The sequence below is a fragment of the Microtus oregoni genome, unplaced genomic scaffold (assembly GCF_018167655.1).
Source record: "Microtus oregoni isolate MIOR12 unplaced genomic scaffold, Mior012 000035F_ref0000213, whole genome shotgun sequence".
In the NCBI taxonomy this organism is placed as follows: domain Eukaryota; kingdom Metazoa; phylum Chordata; class Mammalia; order Rodentia; family Cricetidae; genus Microtus; species Microtus oregoni.
Window position 1 is genome coordinate 18,217,515 of NW_024543094.1, and position 27,083 is coordinate 18,244,597.

Consider the following 27,083-nt stretch of genomic DNA (forward strand, 5'->3'; position numbering starts at 1 on the left):
GATGTTTTAAAATTCCCTAGATGTTTCTGTAAGTGTAGACTCAGTCAAGTGCACACTTCAAGATAATGGATAATTTCTTTCAATAGCGTAAGACATTTTAAATGCCAGGAAGCATTATTATGTTCCCACTGCTGGCTCTTCAAAGAGTTTTCCCCTTAAATTTTTGGCAGTCTTTCCCCATCTTCAATATTGTTCAAGACTAAAACAATCTCAGAGTTGCAGGGAAATGTTGCTGCGCCCTGCTGCAGCACTTGCGGTTAGAAGAGGTGGAGGTGCTTCCGTGTGATTCAGACCCGATTCTGCCCTCCCCAGATAGTGATGGCTGATGAGTGGGTGCTATGCCTGTTACATATCTGTGTCACTCAGGCAGGTACATATAGAACAAGATACAAAAATTATCCCTGGAGGTTATCCTGCAGTATTTCAATCTGTAAGAGGCTTTATCAGCTTTACTGTGTGTGTACCTTCATCATCAGAGAGGCCCCAGCGTGAGCCTTTCAGTATGTGCAAGTCCAGTGTGTTAAGATGTGGCATGCAGGAGTATGCTATGGCCCAGAGAGAGAGAGGAAAGACACTGAGTGATGCTGACTCTCTGAAGCTACTACAGTGATGCATGAGCTTCAGGAAGTCCAAGCCTAAACATCTTCCATTGACCTATTCTTCCTGCTGCCTTCCCACTCTGTCCGACCTAATAGGATGTAATCTCACATCCAGCCATGACAGCAGCATACCTCATCAGTCTTCATCCTGGTGGATTCACCCTACAGGTATCTTTCCTTACAGCTCACGCTAGCCTGTAGTAATGGGGGCGGCAGGGCTGCGTTCCCAGCACCCCGGCCGCCTGCTCGGCTAGCTTATACCCCAAAATAATTACACAGACACTGTATTCTTTTAAGCACTGCTTGGCCCTTTAGCTCTAGCACTTACAGGCTAATTCTCACATCCCGATCAACCCATCTCTAATAATCTGTGAGAACCGGTCTTACCGGGAAGATTCTAGCCTAGTCCATCCTGGGTCGGAGCTTCATGCCGGGAGCGGGGCATGGCGTCTCTCTCAGGTGTCTGCTCCCTAGAGGAGAGCTGTCAAGTCTCTGACCTCAGTTCCTCTTCCTCCCAGCGTTCTGTTCTGTTTACTCCTCCCACCAATCCTCTAACCAATAAAATGGGCCAGGGCAGTTCCTTTATTAGCCAATGACCTTCCTCCATCACTAGCCTGATAGAGACCCTTGTTTTCACGTTCTCTGTATACTGTAAGAGCCCAAAGCAATCTACTACCCTCTGGCCATTTTCCATACTGTTGACCAACCAAAACAACCCTGTTTAGAACTTCAGAGTCTGAAGAACACAAACTCCTAGGTATGGCACTCCAGGTCCTGCCCGACTCTTTTTTCCTTTCATATCAGAAAGGCACTGCCTCTGGGCAGCCAACACTCAAACCAAGTTATGTCTTTCTTTTCATCGAACACAGGCTTGACCATTCCACCTTCCTTCTTGCTCTTTATCTTCTAGAATCCTAGACTCCTTCCTTTAGCTCATTCTTTCTGTAAAGCTCTCAGCTATCTTCTGCTTACAGTGATGCTTGTTCTTGAGATTGCATGTAGGTACAGAGTTGGCTTTTGTTGTTATTGTTATTGTTGGGACAGAGTCTCCCATTAATCTGGACATCCTAGAACTTGCTATGTAGACCAGGCTGGCCTTGAACTCACGAGATCTGCCTGCCTCTGCCTCCTGAGTGCTGGGATTAAAGGTGTGTAGCATCATGCCAGCTTAAAAGAGACTTTAAAAAAATCATAATTACTACTTGTGTACATTGAACTGCAGTAAATTGTTTTCCGGTGATTTCTAATTGTTTCAAATATTCTAGTACTTACATTTTAATAATCAGTGAAAATTATTTCTTCATTAATTAAGCCTTCCATGCAGAATTATTGTCACTCTAACTCAAATGCTTTAAGTCTATCCCTGAGTCTATAGCAGTTTGTTCATAGGGAACTTCCAGGAAGGAGTACCTTGATGGCAGAGGAGGAGGGAGAGCGGTGTCAGCATGAGATAAGCATCCTGTGAGTGTCACACTGCTTTCTTCTCTGCTGCCAGAGTACATGCCTGATCCCTCCACGTAACAATCACCATGTTGCCTTTGTAAGACAGTCATTTAGACATATGCCTCTGCATTACATTCCTGTCGGTGGTTCTCAACCTTCCTAATGCTGTAACCCTTTAATCCAGTTCCTCAGGTTGTGCTGACCACAACCATAAAATTATTTCATTGCTACTCCATAATTACAGTTTTTCTATTGTCATGAATTGTAATGTAAATATCTTATATGCAACCCCAAGGGATCACAACCCGCATGTTGAAAAGCACTGTTCTTATACTAGAAACAGTTTCTCTGTTCATAATCCCTCCTTGCATTTGAAACACCACATTAGCTTCCAAAGTGTTTTTTCTAATGCTTTGATTTTTATGGATAGCCAAATGAAAACTCTACATTTGCTGTGTAAGAGCCATTCACTCTAGTCTGGTACAGTACATGCACCTCTGAAGAGATGCTGACCCAGTCACAGTGATGCTGACAAGGTCCACTTAATACTTGGAATTTGAGGAACCTTACATGTGGATTGTCAACTCTGACAGGATGCCGAGAATTAATCAATGCTAGCATCTTAGAACAAAGTTATATAAGGTGGGGGTTTTTTCTTACAAGAATCTTACAAAGTGTTTCAGAATGTTCTTTCATAATACAGAATATAGAATCACTGTTTATCAACTAAAAGCACTTTATTTTCAGAACTACCTACTCTAACATAGACTTTTGAAAGATGACAGAAATCCGCCTTAGCAAGCACCTGCTAATTACATGTGTATTGCTGATTCCATATAGCAAGGGAATGCTATGCTGGTCAGAGAAAATGAGATCCATTTAGCTTAGAGTACTTTTTACTTATAATGTACTTATACTACACAGGGCATTTTATTAGTTCATTATAAATTCATAATTAGTTCCCCTTACTCATAAAGAATACCTCAGTTTCATACCCTCACCTTTGGCCCCTCATACTTATTGCTTTTCATTGCTTATCATCACAGAAATGAAATAAATCTCAAAGCAGATAAATCTCAAAGAATAGCTATTTTAGCTATTCTTGTACATGTTCTAGGTAAGCAAAGACAAGCCAGTTAGTAAATGAGCTATTTACTTGTGAGATTGAACTAGTCAAATATCTTCATACCCTTTTACTACAAATAGAATTTGAGATTCACTTCTTGACTCATTTCCTCTTAAGTTTTACTGGTTCATTTCCTGTAAGTTTCAACATTTTTGAGCTGCTTTTCTGAAAGTTTGCACGTCTGCTCTTGTTCCTGACATTATGGAACTCAATGGAATCAAACATTACAATAAGAGGTTTTTATAAGTAAAATGACACTATAGTAATTTTAATTTCCTGATTAGTGTTCATTCACTCAGCATCTATTTTGAGCCTGGAATTCCTTTTCCCCCTTTATTTTATTTTATATATATGAATGTTTTGTATGCATGTGTACCATATACCTGCCTGCTGCCTTAGGATGTAGGAAAATGGGATCAGATCCCCTGCAGCTGGAACTGTGGATGGTTTGGGGCCAGGAATCTCTGCAAGAGCAACAAGTGCTCTAAACCACTATCCTCATTCCTGGACTTCCCTTGAGGACTTAACATGTTAGTAGATACAGCTAGCAAAGTCTTTCCTCATATATTGCATATGCTACAGTTAGTTTTTTAAGAACCATTATTTGCTAAGGCTCCTCATAGTAAAATAACTTCAGCAGCCTTTAAGTATAAACTATAATTTCTATTCTTTTAAAAAATTTGCATAACATTTTAATACCTAATATTAAAATTTGCAAATTGGACAGAAGGGAGGAAAGAACCTTCTTTAGTTTTCCTTATCTTCTTTAAGCTGTTTGTTTTTCTATATGTGCAGTGTAACCAGGAGCTCTGGGAGTTTTTGTCCTTCTTTAAAGAACAAGAAAGAACTAGAAGCACAAGGGTGGTGCCATAGGAAAGAGTCTGCATTCACTGCTGGTTGGCAGCTTCCCAGTAGAAGCATTACATGTGTTTTTTGTTTAACATTTTAAAATCTGAGGTTTTGAAACCAAGTAGTTAGAATTTCTTCTACTGAAAGGTGATCTCTTCAGCAGGAATCAGGCACTGCGAGTGAGGGGAAAGCATGCAAATATTTCTGAACAAAAAGGTTGTGTGTGAGCGCACGCACGTGCACACATGCATGCTCATGCATGCGCAACTACCTTTAAGTTACATTTTTTATCAAGAAAATGGTAAGTGGGGGCTAGAGAGAAATATTTCAGTTGTAAGAACACGGGCTGCTCTTCCAAGTTCAATTCTTAGCACCCATATGACAACTCATAACCCTCTGAAACTCCAGTTCCAGGGGATCCCACATCTTCTGACTTCCACAGACACTAGGCACACTCGTGGTACACAAACAAACATGCAAGCAAAACACTCACACATTTAAAATAATAACAATTTTAAAGTGTTTTTAAAACACTTTTAACTTTTTAAAGAAAGTGATTTAGGGAGTCTGAAATAGTCAAACCCACAGGTAATTCTCTAATGCATTAGTATCAAATGCCAGAGGTTTGTGTGATGCTTACAACCTAGAATAGGCTTCTTAGTAGTTCTGAACTAAAGCTCACTTTATAAAGCTGAACAGCCGAGGGAATAGAGATATTTAGGCTCACCACAGAGTCATACTCAGATTTCCTCGAGTGGGTTGCACCTATGCCCCATCCTCTGTTTTGGGGACCCTGTCACTCTAAGGAGAAGCAGTCCTGTGATAACTCGGTGCATTGTTGTTTCGGGGACCCTGTCACTCTAAGGAGAAGCAGTCCTGTGATAACTCGGTGCATTGTTGTTTCGGGGACCCTGTCACTCTAAGAAGAAGCAGTCCCTGTGATAACTTGGTGCATTGTTGTTTTGAGCACATTTAAAAAAAAATATTTGCAGACATTGACTCTAATTCTTTATGTTTGCTTTTTGCTTTTACTGTCTCTGAATAAGTGTTAGTGATGGACTTTTTGTTTTGAACTAGTTCTTTTTTATTGATTTTATTGAGCTATACATTTTTCTCTGTTCCCCTCATTTCCTCTCCTCTCCCCTTCTACCTTCTCTCATAGTCCCCATGCCCCCAATTTACTCAGGAGATCATATCTTTTTCTACTCCCCATGTAGATTAGATCCATGTATGTCTCTCTTAGGGTCCTCATTTTTGTCTAGGTTCTCTAGGATTGTGAATTGTAGGCTGGTTTTCTTTGCTTTATGTCTAAAAGCCACTTAGGAGTGAGTATATATGATATTTGTCTTTCTTGCTGGGTTACCTCACTCAATATGTTGTTTTCTTGATATAAGTGATGGACTTTTGATCATCAGTCTTCACAATCTTCTATATTATACATCAAATTCACACCCAATCTCCTTGTAATATTTGAGTGAACTCAGGGTATGATTTCTGACCATCATAACTATTTAATGATATTTTTATTCTGCAGAAGTATCTATATTGTTGTGAAATACAGCTATGCATCATTCCTATCACTGGTGAAAAGTATTAAGTATTAATTGCCTGATTGTGTTCTGCAGTAGAGGGAGAACACAAAGCATGATTCTAGTCATACCTAATGTCTATTTAAAAAAAAAAAAACATGAGAAACTTTTGGAACCAATGACCTCACGCATGCTAAGCAAATGCTATAGCCCAGCTATAGCCCAGCCCTAAAGTTCTGTGAGACAACCTTTTTCCCTGGAAGTAATGGGGATTGAGCCAAGAACTTCACTCATACCAGCCAAACAAATATTTTAAGAAAAAAATAAAATTTTCATTTTATATGTGGATTCACGAACTCTTTGTTTGTTTTGTTTTTTGTTGTTTAAGATGGGTATCTTGTGTAGCTCTGGCTGTTCCTGGAACTTGCTTTGTAGACCACGTTGGCCTCAAACTCACAGAGATCTGCCTGTCTCTGCCTCTTGGGTGCTGGGATTAAAGGTGTGTGTGTGCCACCAGCACCCAGCTCATGAACTCCTTATTAATTATATACCACAAGACACAAAGAAAAATAAGCAAAACACCTCAACCTATATAATCTAGTTATAGAGCAGTCAGATAGTTAAAGTGCCTGCTATCAGTGACAGGAAGTATTCTGTCCTGAGGAAATGAGAAGGATATCCATGGATAAGTTGGTACTAAAGCCAAAATCTTAACAATTAGTAGAAGTTTTTTCAAGTCGAAATAGAGTAAAAAAAAAAATACATCAAATATGAATGTGTATGTCTGTAAAATTATCTGATGAGCAAATGGATCTTCTCATTTATTTCAAAGTACGAGATATACAGAAAACAATAACTGTGGAGGTCCCTGGAAACTAGAGCTTAGAGCCAGAACTTGTCGTTACAGCACTGGAGAGTCATCCATGTGTGGACTTCAGCCCTCCGAATGCCGTCATTAGGCTTAGGTACCAATTTGATGTGAAGAACAAAAGAGAATAAGAGATGACTTTAGCATGTTCAGCTTTAGAGAGCAGTGCCTGCACTAGAAGAGAGGTGTTTTAGGGGAAGGAAACCTACAGTGTGAGATGCATTTGGCACATGATAATCTAAAGCCTGTTAGTGAACCTTGCTGGAATATATCAAACAGAAGTTGACTAGCTCATCCTCACAGCTAGAAGAGTGAATTGAAAATCAGCTACAGGACAAGCTGCTAACTTCAGCTTAAAGGAAGTCATGATAGTAGCATGAAAGAAAACAGAGGTCTGTCTGTACATCTTTAGTTTCTGTACTTGTGGGATAGACAGATGGAGCAAGAGTACACAAGAGCTCTCTAGATGATTCAGTCTCAAGAAGGCCACGCAGGACAGAACTGGAAAAGATGAAAGCAGTGACATGGTGACATTGACATTTACGCGGCTGCTTCTCTGTAGAGCAGTCATCTACAGTGGCAGAGCAGAGGTCTGTTCCGTAGGCAAAGACAGACTTAAAGACTGGAATTACAGACAACTTTTTGAACTGTGGAGAGATGGATCAGCATTTAAAAGCACGTAGTTCTCTGAAAAAAAACCTGAGTTGGGTTACTGACACCCACATTAAGCCACTGACAGCCATCCAGTTCCAGGGGATGAAATGTTACTGGCTTCTCTAGGTACTTACTTTCATATGTGCATGCATCAACATATATACACATACACATAATTAAAAATAATTTTATCTGGGTGTTGATGGCACACTCCTTTAATCCCAGCACTCAAGAGGCAGAGGCAGGCAGATCTCTGAGTTTGAGGCCAGCCTGGTCTACAAAGCAAGTTTCAGGACAGGCCCCAGAGCTACAAAGAAACCCTGTCTCAATAAACCAAAAATAAATAAATAAATAAATATAATTTTAAAAAATAAGCAATTCTTAAAAGTCTATAAAAGTTATTATCATTGCAAAGGAGGAGTTTTTAAGATGGACAAAACAAACATTTATTCTAGACTGAAGAAAAGTATCCAGAGCTGGGAATGGTGGCACATGCTTTTATTCCCAGTACTTGAGAGGCAGAGATGGGCGGATCTCAATGAGTTCAAGGCCAGCCTGATCTACAGAGTGAGTTCCAGGACAGGCTCCAAAGCTACAGAGAGAAACCCCGTCTCAGAAAAAGGTATTCGAACAAAAGAAGCAAAGGAAGTGACTGTGAAGTGAGAAACAGAAGGCGTATTGGAGGGCTATGACCACCACAGGACAGTCTTTGGGAGAGTCAGTCCTCGTGCTGACCGCACACAGGAACCTCTCTGCTAACATTCCCCAGTTCCTGCCTTTCTATCTTTCCCAGGTACCTAGTTCACAAGGTGAAAGGCAGAACACGAAATAGTTGCTGAATAAATGGAGTATACTTTCTAAACAAAGAAATGAAGTGTGTACAGTTTTATAACTGGCCACCAAGATGTCCTTCCAAAGAATAGATGGCAGCCTGTCCATTCTGCCCGGTACTGTCCACCTAGCTGAATAGGACTTACCTCTGGAAACCCTCAGAAACTCAGAGGCTGATGACAAAACCTGGGCTCACTGGTTCAGTACAGCAACCCCAGCCAAGTGTGTTAGAGATACTGCCTTGATTTGTTGGCCTTGTTTATATCTTATAAATGCCTTTCCCATTTTCACATCTACTTCCAAAGTCTGTTTTTAGGAACTATACTTGAAGTCCTTCCCCTTTTCTGCTGGTGCGCTTTCCAAAGTAACAGGTATTGGGGGAGATGCATTCATAGCCAGGCCTATTGGCATAGGGCAGTATATCTCAGCTATCTGGGAAACTGAGGCAGAAGGATTACAAGTTCAAGGCTAACCTAGTCAACTTAGAAGGCTGTCTTAAAATAGAAAATAAAACAGAGCTGAGGATGCTGCCCTATGTACAGCACTTGCTTAGCATACATAAGTTCCTCTGAACAAGTCCTAGTACTGCAGTATGGGTTGTGGGGCGGACTCATCCAAGATGTAAAATTGGACCAACAGTTCCCCAGTAAGTCTGACAGTGATGACTACGCAGTGTCTTGCTTAACTAAATCTGTTAACCGTGGATTTAAAAGAGCTCTGAGACATGAGGGAAAACTCAGCAGAATTGGGAACATTCCAGAAGCTGGAGCTGAAAAGTACTTATTATACATCTAGATTGAAAATATTAAGTCTATTAAGTCTAGAAACAAGATAGATTCCTATCCAGAGTAGAAGTTTAAAAACCAGTAAAGATTTGATGGAGGTGGGTGTTGTATCTTATCTGTTGCTTTCATTGGTTAAGTAATAAAGAAAACTGCTTGGCCCTCTGATAGGGTAGAATTTAGATAGGCGGAGTAAACAGAACAGAATGCTGGGAGAAAGAAGCCGAGTCAGAGTCGCCATGATTCTCCCACTCCAGACAGATGCAGGTTAAGATCTTTCGTGTTAAGCCACACCTCATGGGGCTACCCACATTATTAGAAATGGGTTAAAGCAAGATATGAGAGCTAGCCAGTAAGAGGCTAAAGCTAATGGGCCACGCAGTGTTTAAAAGAATACAGTTTCCGTGTAATTATTTCGGGTAAAGCTAGCCGTGCGGGCGGCCGGGTGACGGGACGCAGCCCACCGCTCCATATTACAACAAAGATTGTAATGGAGGAAGTGCTTTTGTTTTTCCAGAGAACGCTGACATCTTAGCAAGAGTCAGTGGAGCTAATTATTTCATTTCCTCACCTACAGAATGGAATTGTCTCACTTTCCTCACTGAAATACTGAGGTTTGATACACAGGCGTTTATATGCGTATATACACATAGTACATATGTATCCTTGGGAAAACAAACATTTCTGCAGTCTTCCTGACAGGGCTAGAATGTGAATGTAAATGTTAGTGTGGTTCTTCCCTATCCCCTTTTGTGCCTCGGTATCCATCTGGCAGGAAACTTCTCACAATACCTAAAGTACAAGCTTTGACGACTAACCTCTCCTTACCAAACAGTGCTACCGGATGAAACAGAGTGGGACAGCCGTGTCTGGGTTTTATTGTCAAAGATCAGGTGCTAAGGCCTGTCCAGAGTCAGTCTGATATTTTGTGCAAACAACACATTGATGTGTGTTCTGTGTTGACTACTTGCAAAAACACAACCTTGTTGATCCTGACCCAGTCAAGCCCACATCCCTGTTTTCCAAATGTAGGGCAGTGTGACATGAAATTTTGAGGTTCTGTTATTTAGAGGAAAACCTATTGTAGCAACTGCCATCCTCTCATCTGGGAACCCCTTCCCCTTCCACCATGATTAAAGGCCAGAGACATAAGGCAGGAAGCTAGTGAGGCAGATGGTTTGGGTCTTCTTTCCTCAAACTATCTTTCCAGGGCCTACAGCCTAGCCTACACCATATTTTATAGGGGCAAAATGTCTTCGTGGTCATCTATCCAGATACCTCGCCCTTAATCCTGAAAAGGAGCCATAGGCTAAAGGATCGTTTTTCTGAAGGTGTTGAGACAGTTATTTTAGACCGTGACAGACTAGGAAACAAGGGTTTCATCTGTACTTCTGGATCTGCGTGTTTCTGTCTTCTCACCTTGTCAATCAGTGGTTGTCAACCTCATTCTCAGTCTGTATTATGACCATTTGTAAAGTGCATGTTTGTCTGGGGCAGCTAAGAAGATACAGACTCTTTAAAAGACAGGCTCTCGCTGTGCATCCCTGTACGTCTTGGAACATGCTGTTAACCCAGGCTGGACTTGAACTCCCAGAGATGCAGCTACATTTGCCTCTCTGTGCTTCCCAGGTGCTGTCATGTGGCATGCCCCACCACAGCAGGCTTAGTCCTTTTTATTTTGATAAATCATGAGCAAAATATCGAAGTGTCAGTGTTCTCTTTTTTCTGCTCCATTCTTATCACACAGATCCACATGTGATAAAATTATATTAATTGATTCTTTCAAATTCGAGGCCTCAAAGGCTATTTTCATACTTTGGTATGTCTTTATAGGACTGAAAAAGATACCAAAGATAATACCTGGTTTATTGACAATTACTATAATAGGGTTGTTTTTCAAATAAACTAGTGAAAGTTCTAGAAGGCATTTAAAATGAAAATTAAAGTGATGAAAGCAGTGAGACTATGTTGTATATTAAAGTATGGTTTTCATCCACATCAGTTTCCCCTCTTCCAAAATTTTGGCTCTCGAAATAAAAAAATTGAAAAGTAATTTCAACTCACAATCAAGTCCTGAGACTGAATTTCCCTCTGGTCTTCTAGAGTATCCCTCTGCAGTGCAGCACCAAGCTGTATATACTTCCCAGTGAATGGATATGAAGTGGTACCAGTGTACATGGGTAAAACACATGCCACCACAGATTGTCCAGTAATGAGAAGACAGACTCAAAACCTTTTATGCTGTTGTATGGCATGATTTCCTCCTCCTCCCCCATCAGCCTGCCCCCCCCCTTACTTTTCAGAAGTAAAATAAAAGGTGTAGTTATTGGAGAATAATTAGGCCCCATGGGAGAGGAGGCAGTATTTCATCAATGCCCTAGGGTTGTGATTAGCTAATAATGATAGCACCTATGTTATTTCTTAACTATTCTGCCCCTCTCATTATTTTCCTGCACTGTTGGAATTCAGCATACAACTGATTGGAGACAAAACAGCAACCACAGGCTCCAGTGTCTTACATTTAGTAGATATTTTCTCTGTGTTTACAATTGTTTTGTTTCCTAAACCACAAAGACACTGTGCTCTCACTATCTAATTATTTCTGTGGAAAGTGGTTAATCAATGCACTGAAGGCAATTCTTGCTCCTTTCTATTAATACTGTTTTATCTAGCTTAAAAGAAAACTCTTGCTGTCTGGAAAATGTAGGAAGAGGGTCAATACAAGAAAATCTGTTTTGTTCCCTGTGAAGGTGGTGTGGAGTTGTACTAGATATGACCTGCAAATACAGAGATAAAGGGAGATCCTTGATGTAGAAAGAACTCTTCAGTAAAGAAGTGGCAGGTGTGAACTATCAACAAACCCCAAGTGGGCACTTTTCTACCTTCCTTGGCAGATCTGACTTTTTAGAAGGATTAAGTATGACCATTCCTTAACATTCAGCATTCAGACTTCCCCAAAGAAAAATGCTGTCTTCTATCCCACCATCTATAGACTGGAAGAGACCAACAGTGAAGTCTCTCTGTTCCCAGTGGGTCTCAGGGGCAGGGCAAGTGAAGTCACAAAATGGCCTTGGATTTTGGCCTCCCATCTCCTGCTTACACACAAAAATGGATATCTATTCCTTTCCTCTCAAGAGTTGTGTCAGGGATGAAAGTGTCTCTGGCCTGCTGTAGTGACACCAAGGCAGTAACTGGCTTCATCGTTCTGGTTTTAAATATCTTTACTTTCTTTGGCCTATAGCAGAAAGTAAGTTGGTAAGCCCTTCACTTCACCACAGCTTCAGTAAGGCCACAACCTAAAGAGAAGTGAGTGCTTCACTCAAGAAGACTAGATGAACCTGTCCTATCCCCTGCCTCAGCCTTCCATTCATTCTTTCAGCATATGCTTAGTACTTACTGTGTGTCATCACTCTTAGTACCTACTGTGTGTTATCACTCTTAGTACCTACTGTGTGTCATTACTCTTGAGGTTATAGGAAACTAAAACAGGTAAAAATCCCTATTCTTTAATAGGCTTGCCTTCTGGTGGGATTTTTTTTAATATATAGAACAGAAACCACACCTATTATAGATTTTGTTTGGTTGGTTTTGTTTTTTGAGATAGGGTTTCTCTGTGTAACCTCTGCTACCTTGGAACTTACTCTGTAGACCAGGCTAGACTCAATCACAGCTCCACCTGCCTCTGCCTTCCGAGTGCTGGGATTAAAGGTGCGTGCCACCATCACCTGGCTTTATTACAGTTTTTTTTTAACTTTTGATTTTCCAGCTGTTCTTTCCTGTCATAAACCAGACCTAACCTCTCTCCATAAACCTTCACAGTTCTAAGGGAAATTTATAGAATTATATCAGAAATTCCTGAGACCAATGGTTCCCAATCAATGGCTCATGCAAAAATAAAGATGACTTTCTAAAATCAGATTTCTGAGAGCTCTTCCCAGCAACTATAGTGTTTAGTGAATCAAAGTGAGCCCCAAGAATCTCCTGCTTCTGAGATGTGGGAAATCCTAACTACCTTTTTAAAAAAGAAAAAACAGGGCAACTCTGACCAGAGGACCCAGATAACATCTCAGCAACTCAGCAACACTGGCTTCTGGGTTTCGGCCTTTATGGTTGTTCATATAGAATCGGAGTGGCATGCGCTAGGAAATATCCCTTAGAAGACAGAAACTACAAATAGGGCAAGCATAACGGGTCATAAGTTACATAGATACCTTTAGTACTGTCTAAATAGAGCTATATTATGTTGTGGGAAGTGAAATTGGAAACTTCCCTAAAGTTTAGCCTGAGTTGTGAGAATTCTACCTCATTGGAGTGCTCATTCTGGAGATGGCAACCATGTTTGGAGCTAGTAAACACCAAAGCATTTTGAGGAGCTGATTGAGGCTGCCAAGGCTAGCTCCAAGGTTTGCAGCAAGCCCTTCCGTACATAACTATCCAGGTCCCTGCATTCATAGATTTCACAAGTGAAGGCAATTATGCCTCTGGGCCAGTTCCCCTCACCTTAGAAATCATCTATTTTCAGATGAGTCTCCTTAATATTAACCTGAAATCTACTGTCCCCTGATTCTAATTTTAATCTCTCGAACTACAAAGAGTACTTTTTTGATGTCAGAACCTAAGACTGATGTGGTGATGTTTTGTTTGTGCTATAACAAATAAAGCTTGCCTGAAGATCAGAGGGCAGAGCTAAGCCACTACTTAACCATAGAGGCCAGGCAGTGGTGGCTCACACCTTTAATCCCAGCACTTAAGAGGAAGATCAGGAGTTCAAGACCACCCTGGGCTACATGAAATTGAATCTGTCTGAAAGAGAAACAGCCAGGTGGTAGTGGTGGCTCACGCCTTTAATCCCAGCATTGAGGAAGTAGAGGCAGGAAATTAAGGCAGGAGGAGACAGGATCTCAAGTGCATTCAGTCTGAGGAGTCATAGGGACAGGATCACCTTTGGTCTGAGGATTCAGTAGAGGTTAAGAACTGGTGGCTGACCGCTCTACTTCTCTGATTTTTCAGCAATACTTCCTATATCTGACTTCAGGTTTTATTATTAAGACCAATTAGAAATCATGTCATAGATTTGGTTTTCTCTTTGTAAACTAAATATTACATGTTTAAACTTTTCTTGTTTTTTTTTTTTAACTTTCATCTCTGATCATTTCTGGATGTTCTCAAAACTACACACACACACACACACACACACACACACTGTTCTTGATATGTAACTTAGCAGCAGTAAAAGCTACAGTTTGTCATTGTTGATCCAGTTACCAAGGGGTGGGGCAGCGTTGAAACTTTAGGTGTTGCAAAATGATGAAATGGCGAATTTCTCTTAAGGGCAGATGGCCAAAGGTTTCCCAACAAATTCACATCCTGCTATATAGCAAACACCAGTGCCATGATTTTCTTGCCCTCTCTCAGAGATAAATTACATTTCTTCTTTGGGAATTAATGCTAAGCTCAGTTAAATTAGATTACCTAATATCTTACAGATTGGAAGCCACAGAGCCAAAATTATTAAAGGTGGATATAGGATCCACAAGCAAACTTACTGCCTCCATAAGTCAATCTTTGCGGTACCCACAAGGTTCATCCAAAACACAAAATAGCATTTTAAGTTCAGTGTCAACATAGTGTTAAGCCTCTATAGTTAACGAGCTGCCTGTAAATCCTAGTTCCATCATTCATAATATCTAGCACCTGGTATGTACTCAAAAAAATATTAGCTGTCATCATTATTAGTGTTGTTCCTGGTGAAAATGAGTTTTCTATTTTTGTTACTAATTACCACAAGTGTAGTTGCTTCAAACATACATTATGTTAAAGTTCTACAGATAAATAATCCATCACAATCACTGGACTGACATCAGAGTATCAGCGAGTTGCATTCCCTCCAGATGTGATAGAGGGGGTCCCATTTCATTCCCTTTCCAACTCCTGGCCTGTCTCTATCTTCAGAGCCAGGGACCTTGGGTCAAATCCTCCTATACTACCATATTCCTGGAGTTTTCCAGTTCTCACTTCCATTTCTATGAGCCCACTAGGATAATAGACAGTCTGGAAAGTATGCCCATTTTGGTATCAACCAACTAACAACTTTAATTGAATCTTTAGTTCATCTTTATCATGCAGCCTAGCATGTTCACAGGTTCAGGGAATTAAAACTTGGACATCTCAGGAGAGAGTGTTGTTCTGCCTGTCTCTTTCTTGAAGCATATCTCTTTTAGAACCAATGCTTATTTGCCTACCCAGGATAGAAAGAGGACAGACAAGAAGGTCTTTAGCAAAGCACCATGGCATTTTGTTTCAGCTTAATACCCTTGTGATTGTAGTCAGTGAATGAATGGTCTTGCCATTCTCTCCATTCTAAGAAGTCACTCTTTCCCCATAAGCCAAGTAAAAATGATGATGGGAAGAAAAATTATGGTCCTTTCCTCTCTGGAAAACTTAGAAAAGGAAAACAGGCACAAATCACCTTTGAAAGAAAATAAACTAAACTCTTCATTGCTGTGATTGGAACGCAGATCCTTGTACGCAGTAAACATGTGCTGTACCTCTGGTCTATACCCCAGCCCCAGATTATACTTTCATAACAGTGGTGACTCTTACCTTAATATGTGCGCTGGTTAAAGAGAGATTTCTGTTTACATCTGCATGAAAAAATCATGTGACCCCGTACACAGCTGGAATTCTAGCTGCCTTCTGTACCTCTCCTGTATGCTAACTAGGTCAGTCTCTTCAACACCTTCATCTATGCTTTCTCATCCTTAAAGAAAAGGAAGGCGTCTGACTGGTTTTCAGGCTGTCCTAACGGATCTACCTGCAGTGGAATGACTTCTGAGAGGCTGGCCACCCTTTGGTATTGGCAGCCAGAGAGTGGAAAGCAGAGCTGGCACTGGTTGAGGGCCATGGTAGGGTCTCTGCTAACACAATTATCTCTCTGCATCACAAAGGCCTGAGTAGGTACTCAGCCTGTGACCCATAGTTTTCATCTGAGCCCATCAATTCCTACATATATTGTTTACCCAGGACAAACTCTGAAGACAAGCCATCATGTTCCCTGCATTGGGGTTGGTGTTAGGGATTTCTCGTTGTGGAATTTTTACAGTAAGGAACAAATCTAGTCAGATGAGCAAAGAAATTTTGTGACCATATCAAAGTAAGCATGACTTTGACTATCTCACTTCTCAAATTTTATACTACCCCTACATACAGTTTCACAAAAGGCACTGACTGTGTCTACCACATGAGCTAATAAAGACAAGACTTTTGTCTACTTCGTTTCATTTTCTTTCCTTGTTAGCCAGCTTGTCCCAACATCTGTAGGCTGGTAGGTAAGATATGTCCTGTGGTAATGCCATGTATCAAAGTTATCACTGGCACCACAAACAAGGTGAAGCAAACATTGCTGGGCCCCATTTGGATTCCTCCTTATGTTACTCTGCAACCTCTTGTATGGAATGAAGCAGCCTCCTACCAACAGGCATTCTTGGAAAATGAACCAACATTTACACACCACACCTTTCTGAAGTGCTCTTTTGTCATTTTACAAATAGTTTTTGTGAGAAAGTGAAAGATGTGACTCCCAGGAAAGACTGGAGAGAATGCAGTTACCCAAGACGGCGCATGGCTAGTCTGTCAACAGTAAAATAGGAAAATATGTGGGTCGATGCCTTTAATTTGTTTCTGTGTTGAGGATCTTTCTCGTATATTGTGCATCTGCCAAACATTTAGTTTTTAAGTGCTTGATGCTTGACGGAGATTGGCCCTGTGACAAATCTGAATTTAAACAGATTGTTAAAATTCAAAGGTTCTTAAAGGCAGCTCCATAGGCAATAGAAAGATCTCTTTGCAACTAAAGTTAGGGCAGATTTTTAAAGTATTGGCCAATGGTACAGCATACATGGAGTCCTCTCACTTTTAAACACTTCATGCAGGTAACTTCTCACGTTTTCATACTTAATTCTACTCTGTACATCTTATTTGCCTTTCCAGAAGTAGTAGAATAAGAGGTGTGAAACTGTGTTCAATCTGCTTACTATAATCAGTCCCAGGTGGTTTAAATTAAGTAGAAAAGGCGCGAACAAACTATGGCTAGCACCTGTTTACTATTCAGGACAGAAGGTTCTGTGGCTCCAGGGCTGTTTCACCACCACCCATATTCAGTAAACACAGGCTTGTTTGACACTGGAGCACCACATGTGTCTCTAATGATTTTCTCTCTAGAAAGACTTACCACTTACCATGAGATCTGTGGATTGCATACACAAGAGCAAGGAGAGGAAATTTGTTACTCCTTTCTCCTCAGGCTCACCTCTCAGGCCTAAAGGACCCCCTAAAGTCATTCATGAACCATGGAATCTGCCAGTTTCAAAGTCATTCTCTCTCTTGCCACTGAGTGAACCTCTAAGGTGAAGTAAGCTGCTGATGTGACTACTTTCTTCTGTGTTGTATTCCTCTATATTTGATCTCAGACAGTGGGCAAACTCAGCATGACACGTGACACCCTCTGATTTCTTCATAAGGTGGAGGAGATGGGCCACTGAGCAGAAATAAAAATATAGCCCTGATGTCATCAACAATTAAAGATAATTTTATTAGTTACTTGTCTTGTTGAGACAAAATACCTTACAAAAGCAACTTAAGTAAGGGAAATATGGTTTAGGCTCACAGTTCGAGGCTCTAGTCCGAAATGGCAAAGAAAGTCATGGTGCAGGAGCATGAGGCAGCTGGTTGTGCTGCGTCTGCCGCCAGGAAGCTGAGGAGGATGCATGCTGATGCTCAGCTCATTTGCTCTTTTTTTTTCCCGTCCAGCACTGTACACTTTAGGGTGTGTGTTCGCACCTCGGTTACCCTGACCCAGGAAATCCTCAAAGACAGGCTCAAAGGTTTGTTTCCATAGTGATCCTAAATCCTGCCAAATTGGCCATCAAGATTAATCATCATAGGTGTTTAGACTGAAAAGTAGGGAGGAAACAACTTCTCTTCTTTGTGGTTGTGTGAAATGTATCCTAGATAATCATCCCTTCATTTCATCTTTCACTTAATACATGATGAAGAACCAAGGGTAAGTAATCATTACAGTGACACTGAGCTGTCTTCTTTTTTCTTTCCGTTTTCTTTTTGTTGTTGTTGTTAATGTCAAAATGATGAAAACAAGCAAAGCTTGGGAGAACAGTTTGCACATGAAGTCTTTGCAGCTTGACTATGGTTTTCAGATCCTTGTTTCTTTCAGTTGGTGTTATTGGCAGCCAAGTGTAAGGTCTCTGATATGAACAGTAGCTACACATTTGCCAGATGACTGAGGGCCTAGATTTCCTCCCCTCCATAGCTCCTCCAGCTTTGGTTTCTGTTCATTTCCTGGACTGTGTGAGGATTATCCCCTGCCTCAGCCTATTTTCCATTCCCTTCTCTTTGCTCTGAGGAGTGTGAAGAAAGGACAGAAAGCTCAAGCTTAAGTAAAATCAGTCTTCCGCTAGGCACTTGAGTTACTGTACTGGCCACGTTCATCAGGACAAATTCCTTCTCATTTTCGTTGACCCTGATGAAATGCAGGTTTGGGGAAATGCAAGAGATTAGGCCAATGCTGTTCTCTTCAGAGTTGTCCTGTATTAGTCTCTTATTGTCTAGCCAATATATCTTCTTATAGCTGCTGTTGGCAAGATATGTATTTTCTGTCCTTCAACAGACTTATGGGTCCACTTCTGGTTTTTTCACTTTAGAATGGAATGAAAGCAATATGTGTTATGGAAGCTATACTTCAAAGTTTGAACTGTGGTCTTCTCCTGAGCTACTGATATGTGTGTTCAGTGTTTCCCATGTGGACAGCAGCAGTGAATGACAGGGCCAGTCAGTCTCCTAGTCACAAGGAGAAACATCAGGCCTCTTACTGTGTTACTGAATTGCAATGTTCAGTAGGATGGTGTAGCAAATACATTTCCAACCTAGGATATTTCCCATATTGAATGCGCTCATTGTTCTGTTGGAAGTCAAGGAGAATAGGTATTTTACAGGTTGTTTCTGAATCTTAAGTGCACCTCCTTACTTAGCATAGTTAAATCTCAGCTGGGGATTTTTGTTAAGTACAGTCTGGCCGTACCACCTTTCCATGTTAATACTTCTATAAATAAGGTTGAATTGGGGTGTGTCCTTTTGCTTTTTTGTCACATGCCTATTTCTCTCCTTTTATATATTAAGTGAATGTTTACTAACACAAGATGTTAATTTCTTTACTGATCTTTTGAATTTTATTATCTTATTTTAATGATTATTTTAAATTATTAGAACATACTTCTGATTTATTGTGTTAATTTCAGTAAGATAAAAAAAATGTTCCTTCTATATAATTCCTTCCTTTCTGGCCTTTCATGTGCCTTTTATATAAACAGTATGTTAAAAACCTAGCAACATATTATAATTACTTTATGTAATATTACATCTTTTAAAGAAACTGAATAAAGGAGAGCAAGTAGTAAATCTTAATATTTATAGGGTGTTTATAACCTTACTTACAATTTCTAGTTCTTTTCATTCTCAAGATCTGCATTTCTTGTTCTGATAGAATTTTCCTACATCCTCCTCCTTTGTTTGAATATTCTCAAATATAATACATTTCTTATACGGCATACCTAACCATGCTGTTATATACATTTTAGTCAACTTATTTGAGATGAGAGTTAAAAACTATTATGCTTTATAATATGTAATTACTTACACTATGTATGTGTGTTGATACCCGTCTAAGATTTCTTGTTATAAACCTAAAGAACTTTGTTATTTCTTATGAGGCAGATCTGTTACCTATGAAGTAATGGTTTTATTTTGTTGTTTGATTCTTTTTATTTTTTTTATTTTTTTTTGTTTGATTCTTTTTAATATGGACATTGTTTCTCCCATTTTTGGAAGATATTTTTTCTGAATATAATTGTAGTTGGCACTTAGTGTTTCCCTGTCACTGAGTATGTCCTGTAGTAAATGCATTGACTCTGCTGAGAAGTCGACTGTGCATCTTACCTGAATCCCTTGTATGATGTTTTTTTTTCTTTGCTGCTTTTAGAAATACCTCTAGCTCATTGACCTTCAATATCTGTATTTTCATATATCTGGATCTGGGTCTCTTTGTGACATAGTAGTTTATCATACTTAGAATTGGCTCATTTTCTTGAATGTGTCAATGTCTCTAATCAAATTTGGGAAATCATTAGTCATCATGCTTTGGAACATTTTTTCTTCTTTCTTTTTATTGAGCTGTACATTTTTCTCCACTCCTCTCCCTTCCTTCCCTCTCCCTTTCTACCTTTTTCTGTGACTCTCAGGCTCCCAATTTACTCAGGAGATCTTGTCTTTTTGCACTTCCTAAGGAACGTTTTTCTAATCTCTATCACCCTTTGCGTAATGCTTTACATATATGTTGGTGTGTTCAACTATGTACCACATTCCTTTAATGTTGTGTTTACTTTTTATTTTTATTTTCCTTTCTGTTCTTCTAAATATTTGTATTTATAAATAAGTCATGCCTTTCTTCCATTCTTTAAGCAGGATTTCCTTTAGTTGAGTATCTTTTTAATACCTTCTTTGATTTTTCCACCTGCTAAGTCCTAATATCTGGGTCCCTGTTGTCTACTCTTTTGCTCTATATGGATCACATCTTATTTCTTGGCATTTATTATGATGTTTTTTTTAATAACTGGGCATTTTAGATAAAGCAAATCTGGTCCTGGTTCTCCTCATTCACTCCCAGACTGGCTTCTTCATTGTTTATTTGCTTAGCAACTTAGCAAGATTAGTGTAGTAAAGAATATTGCTCTGACATGGTGCCCTTGATATCATTACTCAAAAGGTATAACCTTGGGCTATGAGTGACAGGTTTTCTTTCTTTCTTTAAATGTTTCTCCTCTGTTGCTTCTTTGCCTGATGTTAGATCTCTAGTTAATATCTCTGTTGTCATCATACCCAGTGTTAGCCTTAACACATTTCTAAGGTTTTTTGCTCATAGACACCAAAGTCTGATCTGATTTAAGCCAGGCCATTGTAGGGGTAATCTTTGAACTAGGCCATGAAGCAAGGCCTGACCACAGGAAGACATCCCCTAGCAGTCTTTCTGACTGCTTCACCAGCTATGAACTATCAGCCTACTCCTAAAATTGCTTACCAGCAACATTTGTGTTTACGATAGCTTACATTTTCCCATCTCTTTCAAATAAATGTGTCCCCTTTAGAGGAACCTGTGTTCTTACCCTGTCTCACATTCTAGACAGAAACTCTGTCTCATTGTTTCAAAGCTGGTATGGGAGCAATGGCTTTGATTTTCTTCAAGTGGCACCTCTGCTCTTAAGAAGAGTTTCTGTGCAAGGAAGGTTACACTCTTCTTAAGTTGCCTTTTCTAGCAGACTTCTAGCCTATATATTTGGTGGTGTGGAAGTAAATGAAGCCTGATTTCTCCCAGCAAGTTGTTTAGGGAAAAGCCCTCCATTCTTCATGACTTGGAATATAATTTGTACAATACAGAACAGAGGGGAAGAGAATGGGGTAATTAGAAAGAGCGAAGTCTTCTCTTCCCTTAAGGAACTGTGGTACTAGGTTTGGACCTGTGAGGAAGGGAGCCCCACTTCCTAGGTCACTTATCTTCAGGGGTGTGATACTGAGACACCCAGGGAAGGGAGCCTATTGTAGACTCATCAGTTCTTATGGGGATTTATACATTTTCCTAGGGAGGGGGAAATAGAGTTCTTAGTTAGGACACTTTCTAGAGGTAATAACTGTTGCATTTTGTGATTGTCACTAGTTCCATTCGCTTCACCGAGGAGAGGGCCCACAGGTCCTTACACTGCCTCTTGGTTCTTCACTCATGCCACTGAGACTCGAGCTTTGTTTTGTTTTTCAGTACTTTGCTGGTTTAGAATACCATGTGTACCATGAATAGTTTTTCCACCTTATCTGCTTTTACATGTAGGATACCACCAGATAAAAGCTCATGGGAAATGCGCAAATAGTTACAATTTAGATGAACTCAGTCAACAGAAAGAATTCCCACTGGAAGAGAAAAAAACTACCATGTATACTAAGATATTGTTGTTTTTAATCACATCACTAAGTAGTAAATTACTAGAAAGCTTAGGAATGAGTGGTTAAATAAAAGGGCAAACCCAGGAAGTAACACAATGAAAGAAGCTTCCACATTAGTGGTGAAGTAATAAGGGCGGCGGCGGGGCTGCGTCCCCAACACCCCAGCCGCCTGCCCGGCTAGCTTATGCCCTGAAATAATTACACGGACACTGTATTCTTTTAATCACTGCTTGGCCCATTCTCTTCTAGGCTAATTCTCACATATTAATTTAGCCCATTTCTAATCATCTGTGTGTAGCACCCCAAGGTGCGCTTACCGGGAAGATTCTTGCCTATGTCCATCCTGGGTCGGATCTTCATCCTGGGAGCAGGGCATGGCGTCTCTCTCAAGCGTCTGCTCCTGAGAGCAGAGCTGTCGTGACTGAGCTCACTTCCTCTTCCTCCCAGCGTTCTGTTCTGTTTACACCTCCCACCTATCCTCTAACCAATAAAATGGGCCAACGCAGTTCCTTTATTAGCCAATGACCTTCCTCCATCATTTCCCCTTTTTCGGTTTAAACAAAAAAAAAAAAAGGCTTTAACTTTAACATAGCAAAATTACATATAACAAAACAGTTATCAAGTAAAAGTTACAATAATCTTTATCATAACTAAGAAAAACTATAACTATAACTAACTATTCTTAACTCTATCAAAGACTCCAGAAAGATACAATACTACCTAAGCAAACAAGAAAAAAGCAACTTTTAAAACTCTAGAAATGACAGAGACATCTCGCTGCCTGAACAATCACCCAAAGTTCCTCTGTACCGTTGGGGCATCCATCTTCAGCCTTCAGGCCCATGGTATCCAGCAGACATTTCCATAAAGCAGGAAAATTCAAAGTCAGTTCAGTCACTATCTGTTGTGTCCTGCAGAATGTCTCACAGACTCTTTCATGAATCAGGAACCCCGAAAGATCACCTCACCTTAGGCAAGTTCAGTAGTCCTCTCTCTGCGGGTTCTTTGTGTCCAGTTTATGCAATAGTCCAGGCAAGAGCAGTTTCTTGCCCAAATGGCTATCAAACTCCATAAGGTGCCTCTTCGATGCCCATCTTCCTCTTGAAGTAGATTGGTGCTGCCAGGAGCAGAGTGTCTCATTGTCATGAAAAGTTCTAAGCTATTAAAACATTTAAAATGCCATATTCTATAATCTTTGAAAAATATGAAGAATGCCTATCTAAAATATATCTCTATATATCTAGAAAATCTAACTAACATGACTACAAGCTTTACTATTATCAATGATTATCCATTAACAACCTATATTTCCTAATTATACAATACATATTTAAATGAACTACACAATCACAATACCTTAATCAAAATCAGAAACACATATATATAACAAAATTGACCTTAAATCTCTATCAATAAAGCAAAATCTATACTAATGTAAATTATTCATATCTATATCATATCCCCCTTTAAATGTAAAAGAACATTTATAAACATTTTTTGGGAATATGGGCGCAGTTATTTCTCTCCAAACTGCTTCCTGCTGAATGGGGGCGTTGTTAATTAGGTCTTTCATGGTATAACCTGTGTGCTAGTTTCATCTCAGTTGGCAGTTAAGCAAAGCAATTTTCTGAAGATGTTCACTGCAACCCTTCAGGAGGGCGTGGTCCATCATACCAAATCGGAATAGAAGAAATGAACAGCGTCTCATCCTCTGTGAAAACAAAATAAGAAACTCTTTTCCAAAGTATCATATCCTTAGATCCAAATTTAAAATATCTATGTTGGATTAGTTCAGCAGCATTTATAAATAAATATCTTTTAGCAGCTGTTGCACCTTCCTCAGTATTCAAATAATTCAAAGAGAGCATAATAGCATACAGTATCAAGATTCTCTGTGTATTTTCCATCTTTGTTCGTTTTGTTTTAACCTCTATTTTTGTTTATTTTTACTTTTAACTCTTTGCTTTTCGAGACAGGTTCTCTGTATCTTTGACCTGAAGTAACTCTGTAGACCAGGCTGTCTTTGAACTCTCAGAGATCCGCCTGTCTCTGCCTCCCAGGCATTCGGGATTAAAGGTGTACACTATTACACCTTGAACTCACAGAGATCTGTTTGCCTCTGCCTTCTAGGCACTGGGATTAAAGGCGTGTGCTACCACACACAACAACTCTCTTCCTTTTTTTTTTTTTACTTTAAGAACTTTAAATTTTAGTCTGCATATATTTTTAACACACTTCAAACCATTTAGAAATTTTGTTTGTCTTTGAATCTCTCTTTACTGTATATCTCTCTTTTTCTGACCACAAGAGCCTTTAATTTACCAAGCAATCTCAGTAGGACTAAAGGCGTGGCTTTGCCAGCTAGATCTAGTCCATTTCTTAGCTTTCCAGCCTCATGGCGGATATACAGGCTGTAGCCATGTTTACTGCAACAACTGTATGGCATTTCAAGGTCCCTGCCAGCAAGTGAGCTACAACAGACAACACTCAAGTCCTCTCTCGGTAGCCGGCCCTCCTGCCTCAAACAGTCAGAGTTTGCCCTGGCAGGATGGCCCAGAAAGCCGGCATTTTTAAACGGCGCAGCTTTTTTCCTGCTATGGCTGAAAACCGAAAAGCTTGTGTTCAGCTTTTTGTCAACACCGTTTAAGTGTTTCGTGGCAGGACCTCTTAATGAGCTGCAGGCTTTGCAGCTAAAGCTGAGTCAGGAAGCCTCTCTTAGATGAGGCGCTTGCTTGCCTCTAGCAAGCAGAGTAGAACCGAGAAATTGCTGCTACCAAGAAACCAGGCACAATGCTTTCATTTTGTTCTAGAATTACTTCCCAAGCTGTCTCAGGCTTTATGTGGAAGCAGTTGTCCACGTGGGTGCCATATGTAGTTATAAGGGCGGCGGTGGGGCTGCGTCCCCAACACCCCGGCCGCCTGCTCGGCTAGCATATGCCCGAAATAACAACACACAAACTGTATTCATTTAAACACTGCTTGGCCCTTTATCTTCTAGGCTAATTCTCACATATTAATTTAGCCCATTTCTAATCATCTGTGTGTAGCACCCCTAGGTGCGCTTGCCGGGAAGATTCTAGCCTATGTCCATCCTGGGTCAGAGCTTCATAGCGTGCGTCTGCCCAGGAGCCAGGAGCATGGTGTCTCTCTCAGGCGTCTGCTCCTGAGAGCAGAGCTGTCGCGACTGAGCTCACTTCCTCTTCCTCCCAGCGTTCTGTTCTGTTTACTCCTCCCACCTATCCTCTAACCAATAAAATGGGCCAACGCAGTTCCTTTATTAGCCAATGACCTTCCTCCATCATAGGGGCATTTGGTGAATTAGAAAAACTTGAGTATAAAGTTTCAAAGGCTCCTGGTGCATAAAGAATACAAGAAGTTTATAGCCTGCCTGAGGTATCTGGTAGGAGACCATCTCAGTACCCCTCTGAAACCCCAAAGGCTGAACTGTCAGTGTGAGATGAACTCTGTGCTGAGAAGAGCCCTTCTCGGAGATACTTTCCTCTGAGAACTTAGAGTAGTGAATAGGCCTTCGCATCAGCTTTACATGGGTGCTTGTTCAAAACACTCAAGCATTTTGGAAAGGTCTCTAGTTTGTCTTTTCCTCTAACACCTTATGTAATCTCATGGAAATCATCCCTGAAAAGACCATCTTCAACCCAGACTTCAACTATTTCCAGAAATAATTTTTCACAAATATTAAATATTATTAAAGCTCTCATTCAAAAGCCATAAAATGTAGTTAAACCAAGGACCAAAAGTAGGAATCAGGCTGGAAATGATTCAGCAGGTAAGAGTCTTCAGTGCTCTAACATGAGGACTGGGCTTTGAATACCAGTACCCATGTTAGGTGGGTCACAAATGCTTGTAACTCCAGCTCCAAGGGATCTAACTCCCCCTTCTGATCCCAGCAGGTACCAACATACATATGCACCTATACTTACATAAGCATATAAATAAATAAGCAGTAAAAACAAATCCTTTTAAAAACTAAACAGCAGTCAGAGTTGAACAATATATTTAATTCAATCTAGGGTCTCAGAATTATTAGCACATTTACAGAAAGGAAATGAAACTAGTATGTTCACAGAAACTTAAGGGATTTTAAAAATTTGAATAGCAACTGATTATTGCAATGACCATACTGATGCTTCTGGAAATGTAAATTTATAATGTAACATACAGTGACTATAAATCTAAGAGCATTTTAGATACAGTTAAAGAAGGTTTGGTGAACAAAATATAAATTTGAGAGTATAATCTAGACTTGCAGGGTTGTCATTCACAATTTTTTCCCAGGCAATAGCAAGCAGCATACTCTTTATGCTGGCAAACAGATGGAGGTGGACCATAGCTAGGGTGGAGACTAAAATCAAGGCCTTGCTCAATGAGGCTGAGGAACAGTGAGCTGCAAACCCAACCTATCATGTGATCTCTTCAGTTACCAACCCTAAGTGCCATAGGCCTTACATGTGCAGTTCCATTTATCTTTACAGAAAAGGTTTAAGGAAAAATCACAGGTCTGTGGTGTTTAAGTGACTCCACGGTTAGCCTGTATAGTGACAGCAGGTTTCTTTCCATTCTTGCTGACTCTCATCTGTGCTTTCTCTCTCCCTTTCTCTCTTTTGCAGTGGCTGCTTCAACCCCCAATTCTACTGCTGGTGCAGCCATGAATTCCTTGACCTCTCTTGGAACTCTCCAAGGATTGGCTGGAGCCACTGTCGGATTGAATAATATTAATGCACTAGCAGGTACCGTAAACAGTGAGTATTTGCTGCTCTGGTGGACAGCCTTCCCCTAAATTCTCCAGAACACGGTCAACCAGAATTGACCAAAAAGGCTATGAAATGGGGAGAACTAAAACTTGGGATGGAGGAGCACATGGTTCAATAGGCAAAAACTTGCCCCTTTGATTTTATCTCAAAATAAACCCAACCACAGCCCACCCCAGCTTCTTTCCAGTGTGTAGTATAAGTTTGAATCCTCAGATTGCTGTAGTTTGACAGATAGTTTCAGGTTCCAAGGAGTTTGGTTTGGTTTTTTATTTTCTCAGCCCTTCTGCAAGGCAGGGTGTTATAATAGAAAAGTTAATGGCGTGGAAGTTGGGTAGCATATATCCTGCTCGACTGCCAGTCAACTGTAAGAGCTCAGGCAAATCACAGCTCCCTCTCTGGCCTAGTCTCCATGGGAAAATTGAAAATTCTGGGTCAAGTGATATTAAAGGTGCCCTCCAGCTTGAAAAATCAAGGATTCCAGATAAGTGTGAGAGCAAAAAACTAGTCCTTGGAAAGCCAGAAATGCAACTGAGTGTCAAGGAGCTCCAGCTAGAAAGAGAACTGTCTTCAT

General features: G+C 40.3%; 1 protein-coding gene across 19 annotated transcripts in view; it reads left to right on the forward strand.

Annotated features, from left to right (window-relative positions):
* The window catches only part of Celf2 (CUGBP Elav-like family member 2), an 824,322-nt gene that overhangs the window by 776,839 nt on the left and 20,400 nt on the right, over nt 1–27,083 (forward strand). For all 19 annotated transcript variants that reach the window (XM_041630571.1, XM_041630572.1, XM_041630576.1 and 16 more), the window contains one exon: nt 26,369–26,488. In XM_041630571.1, coding sequence (XP_041486505.1) covers nt 26,369–26,488 — 120 coding nt within the window. The remainder of the gene's footprint in view (nt 1–26,368; nt 26,489–27,083) is intronic.